The 12,399-nt window shown below is 35.8% G+C and overlaps 1 protein-coding gene across 6 annotated transcripts in view; it reads left to right on the top strand.

The window, feature by feature from the left end:
* The window catches only part of TENM1 (teneurin transmembrane protein 1), a 995,735-nt gene extending 985,885 nt beyond the window's left edge, over positions 1 to 9,850 (top strand). For all 6 annotated transcript variants that reach the window (XM_036227172.1, XM_036227175.1, XM_036227174.1 and 3 more), the window contains 4 exons: positions 2,130 to 2,517; positions 3,347 to 4,567; positions 5,142 to 5,284; positions 6,688 to 9,850. In XM_036227172.1, coding sequence (XP_036083065.1) covers positions 2,130 to 2,517; positions 3,347 to 4,567; positions 5,142 to 5,284; positions 6,688 to 7,446 — 2,511 coding nt within the window. In that variant the 3' untranslated portion in view covers positions 7,447 to 9,850. The remainder of the gene's footprint in view (positions 1 to 2,129; positions 2,518 to 3,346; positions 4,568 to 5,141; positions 5,285 to 6,687) is intronic.
* Positions 9,851 to 12,399: the final 2,549 nt, after the last annotated feature.

Below are 12,399 nucleotides of genomic sequence, written 5' to 3'. Positions count from 1 at the left end.
GGTAGGTATTGGATGGACCCATAAACATTGTTTTTGAACAAATTGATAATGCCCACCCAAAGTGAAAAAGCAGCCAAGTAAGAGCGAAATGGTATTCTGGTAACACAACTGTTACATTCACAAGATTTCTAATCATGTCATCCACATCCTTGCCATTGACAGAAAACTTTAAAATAAACTAGGGAGTTTTTGAGAAAGCGCAGCATCAGCACCACCTAGTAACAGGGTCAGGCAGTGGTTGACTACAGCATGGAGGATGAGAGTACGGGAGAGAACACAATGGTGATATGCTATAAATGTTTGGCAAGGCTGGTAAGGGACTGTAAAAGGCATGGCCCCAGCAGGCTGGTACTAGATAATGTGTGATTGTCTCTGGGCTATGTCACAAGTGATAGATGTCATTTATTCATGGCCAATGGACAAAAGAGAGTGAAAGGAGCTGAGAAATCTGACTTTCAGCATAGAGATGATTTAAAGACATTTTCCACCAGTTCCCCTCAGGTTCTGTTGAGTTCTGCCTTGGTCAGGGAGGACGTTCTCCCTTCATGTTGTCATGCACACACGAGAGTGCCGAGTCTCCTACCCTCTGTTCAGTGGGGTTTTCAGAGCTGCAGGTTGTCTTCAGGTGATAAGGTGACAGGGTTTCCACCCAAACTCTGTCTCCCTCTACAGAATACTTGGTGGAAAAGAAAGAAGGGATGAGTAAACGAACAAATAAACACTGGCTTTGACTTCACAGTACTGATATATGATTCAAAATCAATAATTCTCAGAAGGGTAGGGAGGATATGCAGTTTTGAAGACTTAAATGTACATTATATGTGTTTCTGTAATTTATATTCTTAAATATGTAATTTATATTTAGAAAATTAAAATATACCTATTGTTTTCATAACAGAAATTTCAGAAAAGAAAGTTTAACTAAGTCTTTTTGCTTTGTAAGGTGACACTCAATAAGGGATGGGTAAAGCTTCATTGGGGAGTTAAATCAGAATTTCCAGGAATGAGTAATATTTATTTTTATTAAAAGATGAAATTTAAATGCTGTTCAATTAGAAATAAGATTAAGTCCTTCCTAAAACAGTGCTCTTTTTATGTCTAGATTTAAGATTAACATAAAGTAAACCAATATCATTGAAACACTGATATATGCAAGGCATTACACTTCAAAAAATACCTTTCTGAAATACAGATCAGGTTGGGGAGATGGCTTGCATAACCAGAAGATTCTCTACTTTTAATGGCATGTTACCCTAATATAGTTTAGAGCATGAATTGTGAAGCCATAATAATATTTTATATACAACTTTTCAGGAAGACATCTACCACATGAAGGCAATAAGTACATTTTGGTGACCATAACTTAATACGTGGTATGCTCTGCCCTCCATTAACCTCCCTTCAATCCATCTCTACATTGAATTTTCTAGAATATGGACTTCATTGTTTCTCCCAACTGTGCAAACTCCCTGTCCTTCATCTTGCTTTCAGTGGTTCCCTGTTGCTAGCATATTTAAGTCCAAATTCCTTAGCATGGCTTAGAAAGCCCAGCATGACCTAGACCCAGCCTACTTAGATGACTTCATCTCTTACCCTTCACTACCACCTTCACCCCAACACACGATGCTCTAGCCACACAAAATTCCTCTCATTCTCTGAAAAAGCCATGCTCTCCTTCTTATCCGGACCCTCACAATGTTGTGCTCTCTGTCAGGAGTACTCTCTTCCTACTACATCACACCTGCTTCCTTGCCTTCACCTGGCCAACCCCTAATCACCTTTTGGGTCTCGGTTCAGATGTCACTTTCTCCAGGGAGCCTTCCCTGACCTCCTAAGTCTGAGTTAGCTGCTCTTCCACTGTATCCTGAAAGCACCCTGTTCTTTCCCTGTCATAACACATTTCACACTATATTGAAATGGCTTGGGTACTTGTCTTCCTCCTCTATTAAACTGTAAGTTCCATGAGGATAGACACCATTATTGACCACTACTGTATCCACTAGGTTTTACCACAATGTCTGGCACATAGTAAGTCCTTGATAAATTTGTGTTGAATGGATGAACATGAATTTTAATCTCCTTTACTTCAGTGGTACATTTTATGCTACTTTGCCTTTGTCTCATTTCAGTCTGTGATGCTTCTGTTACATAGCCAGCGGCGCTACATCTTTGAGTATGACCAATCGGATTGTCTGCTCTCAGTCACCATGCCTAGTATGGTGCGCCACAGCTTACAAACCATGCTTTCGGTGGGCTACTACCGGAACATCTACACCCCACCAGACAGTAGCACTTCTTTTATCCAGGACTATAGTCGAGATGGCCGACTACTACAGACCCTGCATCTGGGGACAGGACGCAGAGTTTTATACAAGTACACCAAGCAAGCAAGGCTGTCTGAAATTCTCTATGATACCACTCAGGTCACATTAACATATGAAGAGTCTTCTGGAGTGGTTAAGACAATACACCTGATGCACGATGGCTTTATTTGCACAATCAGATACAGGCAAACAGGTTTGTTATGAAAGAGTGGTGATATATACACCACATCACATTTTCTTATGAGATTTTTGCTGCGCACAGTCTGAAATGGAAATGTTAACCTACAGACATTGAATCCAACAAATTTCCACTTTAGTTTTCAAAGTATTTTCCATTGATAATTAAAAACATATTACAAGGTACATGAAAGTTGATTAAAAACATACAGTGCATTTTTCTTTTTTTCTCCCAGCTCTCAAGAAAGTTGAGATCTAAGTACCTAGACTATCTGTGAAACTGTTCCTACTCACCACGAAATCCTCCCAAAGATGCAGCTGCAAGATATAAGTCTAACTAAAATGAGCTCAAGTCCTACGTAACCTCTATAAGCCTCAGTTGATGGCAAGTTATATTCAAAAGTCAGAACTTTTGATTATATTTCATTCTTGGAGTTTATTAAAATGCCCAAATCCAGTTAAAAAACCTGAGCCCCTGAGTTTGTAACACATTTTAAATGAATTGAAAGTATTTTTGTCAGTGATTATAAAAAGAAAGCATGTTTATAACATCAGTTTCCTCACCTTAGCTAGTGGATGGGTTATTACTTAGATATGTCTTATAATTAAATTATTCTATAATTATAATGAGTATTTTAAATTTTTTTCAAATTTGGTGACCACAACTATGAGAATATATATTACGGAATGATATGCCCAGGCATTAGATATCAGAGGTCAATCTCTAATATTTTATTTTGAAAGTAAAAGCATCAATATTTTTAAAAAATAACACTAGACCTTTCTGATTGCTCAACATTAAGCATCTAGCTTTGTTCTCACTATTTTGATTTTGATTTTTTCAGGACCTCTTATTGGACGCCAGATTTTCCGATTCAGTGAAGAAGGTCTTGTGAATGCTCGGTTTGACTACAGCTACAACAACTTCCGTGTCACCAGCATGCAAGCTGTGATAAATGAAACTCCTTTGCCCATAGACCTGTACCGATATATTGATGTCTCTGGTAGAACAGAACAGTTTGGAAAATTCAGTGTGATTAATTATGATTTAAATCAGGTCATCACTACTACAGTGATGAAGCACACCAAGATCTTCAGTGCCAATGGACAAGTCATTGAAGTCCAATATGAAATCCTAAAGGCAATTGCCTACTGGATGACTATTCAATATGATAATATGGGCCGTATGGTAATATGTGATATAAGAATAGGAGTAGATGCCAATATAACAAGATACTTCTATGAATACGATGCTGATGGGCAACTTCAAACTGTTTCTGTAAATGACAAAACCCAGTGGCGTTATAGTTATGATCTGAATGGCAATATCAACCTCTTAAGCCATGGGAACAGTGCTCGTCTTACTCCTCTCCGATATGACCTCCGAGATCGCATCACCAGACTAGGAGAAATTCAGTATAAAATGGATGAAGATGGCTTTCTGAGGCAAAGGGGAAGTGACATCTTTGAATATAATTCTAATGGTCTGCTGCAGAAAGCCTACAATAAGGCTTCTGGCTGGAGTGTGCAGTATTATTATGATGGGCTTGGGCGACGGGTTGCCAGTAAGTCCAGCCTAGGGCAGCACCTCCAGTTCTTTTATGCAGACCTTGCCAATCCCATAAGAGTTACTCATTTGTACAACCACACAAGTTCAGAGATTACATCTCTATATTATGATCTTCAAGGTCACCTTATTGCCATGGAGTTAAGCAGTGGTGAAGAATATTATGTAGCCTGTGATAATACAGGCACCCCACTAGCCGTGTTCAGCAGTCGAGGTCAGGTGATAAAAGAGATATTGTACACACCTTATGGAGATATCTACCATGACACTTATCCTGACTTTCAGGTCATGATTGGTTTTCATGGAGGACTTTATGATTTCCTTACTAAATTAGTACACCTGGGGCAAAGAGATTATGATGTCATTGCTGGTAGATGGACGACACCTAATCATCACATATGGAAACAGTTGAACTTCCTTCCTAAACCATTCAACCTCTACTCCTTTGAAAATAACTACCCAGTTGGCAAAATTCAAGATGTTGCAAAGTATACCACAGGTATTTAAATGGTGTAAAACTTTAAAGTAAAGAGATAACTCCGTGCTGTTTATCACATAATCTCAATGCCTTTGTAAATATGCTTCCTCTTCCTGCCAGTTAGCCCACAAGTTGTGCAATCGCTCTCTTTCTTAGGCTTCTAGAGTGAGAAAAACTGCATAAAACATATTGCTTTTACATTCAAGCACATTTTCCTTTCCTTTTAAGATTTCGGTTTTTAGTCTTCACTCTTAAAGGCTTACACAAATAATTTCATAAAACAAAAATTCAGGATTCTGTTGCATCAAATAAATATAGCATCACAGCTCTTGTGGCCTTAATATTACTAACACATTAAGAATTTCAGTGCAGCAAAATGAATCTATCTCCATGAAATAAAAGGTTTATCCATGAAATAAAAGGTTTCCCTACAGAAAGAGAATCACATATTTTAGAATGGGTGATATAAGGAGTTTTATCTCTAACTTTTCATTGGTTAAACATATTAAAGGCAAGAGAGGGTACCTTTTAAATTTTCCACAAAGGTTGTAAAGTATGACCTTTTAAATTTTTTTCTTTAATTTTTGTCTCACAGACATTGGAAGTTGGTTGGAGCTATTTGGTTTTCAGTTACATAATGTACTACCTGGATTTCCCAAACCAGAATTAGGAAATTTGGAATTAACTTATGAGCTTCTACAGCTTCAGACAAAAACTCAAGAGTGGGATCCTGGAAAGGTTAGTAAAATTTTATCATCTCTACTTAACTGAAGAAACAGAAACGCATTAAATACTATGAAATAGTATTAACATATTGTTTATTTTTGAGTTGTTGTTGCTATTCACTAAAATGTCCATGATTAAGGAGAAGGTAGAAAAAAATCTTCCATAAGGAAAGGATCAGGGGATTTTGGATCCTCCGACTTAAAGTTTGGGAAAGACTAACATGTGACTAGACACCGTTGGGATAGACAAACAACAGGAAAGAAGAACTGAACATTGAAAATTCTGAAATGGGCCACCAAGGGCAATTATGGATTCTATATAGGGAAAAATTGTTCACTAAGACACATGAAAACATCATATTTCCAACTGCAAAATAATCTAGGGCATAGTGCATTAAAAGCATAGGAATCAGATAAATTATTCTGATAAAGAAAAAATATATAAGAACAATGAAATAAAAATAGTAAATACTACAGGGATAAAGTCTCTGGGAAAATAGAAATACCATAACATACAAGTTTTAGCACACGATTCTATCAGGTACAAATGAAAGTATGATGTACAAATGAAAACAAGAAGGAACTTTTTTTTCAGTTGACAGAAATAAGAGAATCTGTGTTTGCAAAAAAAAAATAAAACTGAAAATTGTGTGGGAGGGCTTCAAAATTAAGTTTAAAAAATTATAAGAGAAAGAAAATTCTAAATAAGTACTATATACACTTATCCCTTTGTATAACTGCATACGATAGATAAATACTATTTGTAATTAAAATTCCTAAAAAACAGTTTAGCAAAATGTTGAAAATTGCTGAAGCTTTGTAATGGATGCTTGGAAGTTCATTATTCTCTTCTCTCTATCTCTCAGTATGCTTGAAAATTTCCATAATTAAACAGGTTTTATTTTAGGTCCACATAAAAAGATCAGTGAACTTCTTGCTGATCTGCTGTTATTATTCATAAGGTCATAAGCTGCTTGAAAGCAAGAATAATGAGGTATGCATCTCTTTATACCTTCCCATGCCTAATCTATTACTTTACAAATAATCATAACAGTTAGTAAGTGTTAATTAAGTTGGCAAAAATGAAATTTCTTTGTTTTGAGGGAGCTGGACCCACTTAATTTGAAGTGCCTCCTAGCTCTAAAATTCTATGATATCAAGTCTGAACAAATTTCCTTGTATTTAACACATCAAGATACCAAGAAATATATGTCAGGTGATCACATCACCTGTTAGTCTTTTCCCGCTAAATATCTAATGAAGAGATTCCAAATTTGGTTTGTTTTTAAATAAAAAACGAGCAAATTAGAGAGAGAAGGAAGCAACCTTGCAAGCTTTTGTTTTCCACAGTCACCAAGCATATGACAGGTGCTTAATCTTGTGCTACATTTTCACCATGCCTTTCTTCTTTCCTAGACGATCTTGGGTATTCAGTGTGAGCTCCAGAAACAGCTCAGGAATTTCATTTCTTTGGACCAACTTCCTATGACTCCCCAATACAATGATGGACGGTGCCTTGAAGGAGGGAAGCAGCCAAGGTTTGCCACTGTTTCTTCTGTTTTTGGAAAAGGTATAAAATTTGCCATCAAGGATGGCATAGTAACAGCTGATATTATAGGAGTAGCCAATGAAGATAGCAGGCGGCTTGCTGCCATTCTCAATAATGCTCATTACCTGGAAAACCTACATTTTACCATAGATGGGAGGGACACTCACTACTTCATTAAGCTTGGGTCTCTAGAGGAAGACCTGGTGCTCATCGGTAACACTGGGGGAAGGCGTATTCTAGAGAACGGCGTCAATGTCACTGTGTCCCAGATGACTTCTGTGTTGAATGGGAGGACTAGAAGGTTTGCAGATATCCAGCTCCAGCATGGGGCTCTGTGCTTCAACATCCGGTATGGGACAACTGTCGAAGAGGAAAAGAATCACGTATTGGAGATTGCCAGACAGCGTGCTGTGGTCCAGGCCTGGACTAAGGAACAAAGAAGGCTGCAAGAAGGGGAAGAGGGTATTCGGGCATGGACAGAGGGAGAAAAGCAGCAGCTTTTGGGCACTGGGAGGGTACAAGGTTATGATGGGTATTTTGTTTTGTCTGTTGAGCAGTATTTAGAACTTTCTGACAGTGCCAACAATATTCACTTTATGAGACAGAGCGAAATAGGCAGGAGGTAACAAAAAAAATCTCTGCCTTTGCGTCACCAAAGACTGCCTGTTTTTAAAACATAAAATGGTTTATTGTATTGGTTTTCTAGATCAGAACTCTGTATATGTAAATATAGAGGAAAAACATATTCAACTGCCTTTCAATGTGACAGAAAATGGTATTTTAATATTGTTCATTTAAACTCTTTAAGAAATGACAGAGATTTTTAGTTCTTATGTGGCAGCATTTAAGATAACACAAGTAAATCTCAAAGAGCTAAAAACAAAAAGTTTTCAGAAAGCACCACTTTAAATTTGTCAAGCCATGCATATATGTGTTCAAATATACAGAAAGAACCCAAGGTTCTATATATTTATGGCAACACAAAGTTTCATATTTAACTGTTGACAGAAATTGCAGGCTATTTGAAAAGGTGGTGCAATAGTATCTGAACCTTGCATTTCAAAAGACTGCCAACTGTGTCACATTTTCCATACCTGTTATAGGAAACTTAAAAAGATATGTAAAATGTCTTCAGACACCATCTCCTAGAGTCAGAAACCATTCACCCTTCTTCCCTGATTATTCCACCTTGCTTGTTAAAGTAAATGCCATGTTGTTGTGCTGTGTTTTGGCGTGTGGTGGCTGGGTTCTGTCTACCATGTTTCCCTTTGGGTGTGGTACCCAGACTGAATTGCCACTATCTTCTTGGGTGTACATGATACCAAGACAGCTGGCGAATGTAACTTCTTCCACACAATCTGTTTTAACTACATTTCTTTACTAAAGTGTCCAGCTGTATTGACATCGTGTAAACATAGCTTTTACTAATCTGGGTAGGAATTTCTCATTTATATAGATAGGGTGTGTTTTGGTCACAGTTTCACATTAGTGATTCAGTATTTATACACTAACCCAATGGTTTTGTGCACATGAAAAGTAATTTACTACACAGTATGATTCTGGTAAAAAAAAGAGGCTGTAGCAAGTATACATGCCTGAGGTACCAATAAATTACATTCATTACTACTGCAGAAATTCATAAGACCTAAGACCTTAAAAAAATAGACCTACTTAAGTTTGAAAAGAAAGGACCAAAGGGAAGACCAAACTAAATATCACAGTAGTTGCTCTACATTTTTTCACCCAACTTATATTTATCTTTCAAATGTACAATTCTGTATTGAACAACTCTCAGCCATTGTCAGGAAATTTAATGAAGTATATCCTTTCCAACATAAAACATTTCAACTAATTGTAGAGAAGCAGACTATTTCTTATCATTTTGGTATCAGTTTTGCATTTATTATTTAGTTAGTTGTTTTAGTTCTCTGTCTTTGCCCATTTAGTTTGATTTAATCATCTCTCCTGCCTAGGAAAATAACTATTTTCCAGGAAGGGTGGTTTTATTCTACAGTCATTTAAAATTTGAAAAACAGGAGGATTACTGTTAATATCATCTGCAGTTTCTCAATCTCTATGAATCCTGTAGTAAAAGAAGCTTCTTGGTGAGCTGAGAGATTTGTGCCCAGTGATAAAGAGACAGTTTGTAAAATTCTGTGTAGTTGTAAGTTACCACAAATGAAAATACATGACAGCATAATGTGGTCTATAGAAAATTCTCCTGAGCCAACACCAGAACTTTCATCACTGTGTCTGGAGATTTGCTACATATGGAGGAGAATTTATCATAGGATGTTACAGTTTGAATTATTTCTAGCTACTACCTAAATGCGGTATAGAGTCATTGTCTTGCTTTGTGATGACAGTGTCTTTGAAAAGATGCAAAGTCAGAATCCAGGCTCAGGTTAAGGTTTTTAAGGAATCTGGCTCCTTACTACACGGAATACAGTAAGGGAAAGACAAGGACCCACAGACAGTAAGGGAAGGAACATCCAAACATTTCATTTTCAAAACTTTCACATTCTTACACATGTATTGGGAGTGATGGTGATTCATGATGAACTCATCTCTCTTTTAAACTGAAAGTACACCAGATCAATCCAGACTACAATCAATCATATTTTTCCCCTGAATCAGGCCTGTGTTAATAGTACAGTATTCATTCAGGGTAGGATTCTAAAATGACTAAAAAACTTGTTGAAATTTTGAATACCTTTACACAAACCTAAAAAGAGACCTTAAGTTCCTAGAATCTCTGATATTCTTTTAAATTAATGGAAAAGTAATTTGTAAACTGTATATAGAGAGTACATTCATAAACGTGATGATATATTTTATCACTAATCCAAAATGTTGATATTAGAGTCTATGTGGCTTCTGTTTTAAGCGATTATACTTTTTTGCAATTCACCTACAATGTATCATTTTCAAAGTGTTTAAATATCCATTAGAAACAAATATCTAAAACTTTTACTTAATAGTAATTACTTTGAACTATACATTTCTAGTTCGTAATACATATTTATTTAGTTTGTGTCTTTAGTTACTTTAAGATATATTTGTATTGTACTCAAGAAACGTAGTTTTTATTATTTACAGCTGTGGTTTTAATACTGCCTTGAGCTATACTGTTCTCTTTACCACTTCCAAAGATTTTGGGAGGAAAGAGAAAAAAACCCTAAGGTTAACACTAATGAATAGTAAATGTAAGAGAAACATTTTGGCATTTCTTAATAAGAATGGAGATACTGAGTACATTACTTCCTGTTTGGCTGAATACAAAGAATACCTTCATTGACTTGTAGTTCTGAAGTTTAAATTAATGAAAGACCAATTCATTTGCATTTCCTGATGAACGTAAAAGCATTTTAAAGAGAAACATGAATTTCTCATACCCAGGAGACAGGCTCCTGACACTGCACGGCCATACCCCATTCAAGCAAGTTAGAGTGAGAGCACAGTAGTTGGGCTCTCCTATGAAGAACATTCTGAGTTAGAGGCAAGGAATACTCTGGTTGTTTCTTTTTCCTAGATAGATCTATAATATACAGACTATACATACACACACATATATATACATATATATATACACACACACACGACATAGCCAAATGTATGAAAACTTGACAATACATAGAGAAGTATAAAATTAAATTACAATTTTCATAAGATTTTTCTTTTTCATCGCTGTTGGCTTAGTTTTAAGCATTCCATCATATCATTTCTACTTTTTTTTAATTTATATTTTTAAACAGAACAGGCCCTGTGAATGAGTCAGGGCAAAGTTTTGCATTTATAAAGTTATGTTCCTGTAAGGGCAATTGTAGTGATGTTCGGTGGTTAATGGAAGCAAAAGTATAATAATCAAGTATTAAAAGAAACTTTTGGAGTGTATTATAGCTTGTGAAAAACAGAATTCTATAGATTAGAAGCAACATTCTTGTTTTCTTGGAGAAATTCATATACACATAGCTGACCTGACTAGTACTCAGACCTCAGACTGCTCTTCCACAAAGTTCTTTATTCTGCAAAGCAAATGCAAAAAAATGCAAAACAAAACCCCCCAGAAAACAACAACCACAAAATAGTGACTGTTATTTCAGTGTGTCCTTCATGTGAAAACTATTAGGGACAAAATATACTAATGTATGTAAGAAGAAATCACTTCCTAAACAATAACTGAAGATAGTTAGAGTTAAACTTGCTATGGATTTTGTCTTAGCAATTGTCATCATATATTATTTGTCAAAAGAAATGTGTTTGGCAGTTTAAAATCTTTTCTTAGATTTAGTGGTAGACTTTAACCTCTTAAATAAATGTTAGTATATCAGATTGTGTCTTTGAAAAATGTTTTATCTGTATGAATCATGACAATGTCTAACTCTTTATTGTTCTTCCAGCAAAAGTATCAGTAAGAGAAAAGGTGAAAAAGAGAAGTATATCCTTTATGTCAGAAAAAAAAATTCTTTTTAACTACTTACATTCTCATGAAAAGTAAAGATGTTTACAGTGTATGCCAAGATTTTCAGTTTCTATATAACAACAGTGAAAGGTTCTAATCATACTGAAAAATTGTGTTATAATGGCCTGAGCTGTGTTGCTAGGAAACAATAGGTTCCAATTTTGTATTCCTACTCCTACTCCTGTGCTGAAAAGTGACTGGAAACTGTACAAGTTCATGTTCGCTGGCTGCAGTTAAATGGTCCTTTGCATTTTGCTCTGGTTTTCAGTCCAGAAGCATGCATTTTTCTACAAGAGCATCACAACAACATGCTGTAAATATTTAAAGTTAAACATTGTGTTGATATTTGAAAAAAAAGTACTTTGAATATTTCATTTTTAAAAAATAAAATTGCAAATTAACACTGTGTTTTATTTTATTCTCGTACCAAATTGCATTCTCAACTCAGTCTGGTCACCTGAGATATGAAAAGTGGCTCCTTAACAGAGAACAATAAACCCATGTTATCTTGAAAATGTAGGTACCGAAATCAAAATGGCACTAATCCTAAGCAGACATCTCTTCATTTTTATTTTTTATACAAATAGAATCTCTGACATTAATGACCATTTAATGTCATTAGCTGTTGAAAGTTTAAATGCCTCTAGACTATAACTTTTAAATAGGTTTCTCTCTCATGTGGATGCTTTTCTTGGCAATAGAAAAAAAATTTAAAAATTGTAAAATGGGTGGGGGAGAGTAGGACATTCAAAAGCATTGTTAAAAAAAAATGAATGGCGGGGAGAGGTAATCAGGAAAGACTCTAAAACAACAGCTCTTCTGAAGCCCTAGGTCTTAGACAATTTACAATAGCCATTTGGCACTTGCTTTTTCACAAGAAGAAATTTCCTAGTGACACTGGGAAAGTTGACCAACAGATCTTCCAAAATGTAAATTGTTAATAATGGAGTACCTATAGTCCAAACAGCATGCTACTGAAACTGGCTTGGAATCCTGGAATTGACAACACTTTAAAATGCCCTACTGCCTTTTCATTCACTGATATACACACAAATACAGTGATGGGGGTAGATATTAGTATCACCTGGAGATTTTTTTTTTCAAAATATGCAACCTA

This window comes from Rousettus aegyptiacus, unplaced genomic scaffold (assembly GCF_014176215.1).
Source record: "Rousettus aegyptiacus isolate mRouAeg1 unplaced genomic scaffold, mRouAeg1.p scaffold_m13_p_9, whole genome shotgun sequence".
Classification (NCBI taxonomy): Eukaryota; Metazoa; Chordata; class Mammalia; order Chiroptera; family Pteropodidae; genus Rousettus; species Rousettus aegyptiacus.
The sequence above is the reverse complement of the archived record's forward strand: the minus strand, read 5'-3'. Positions and strand labels throughout refer to the sequence as shown.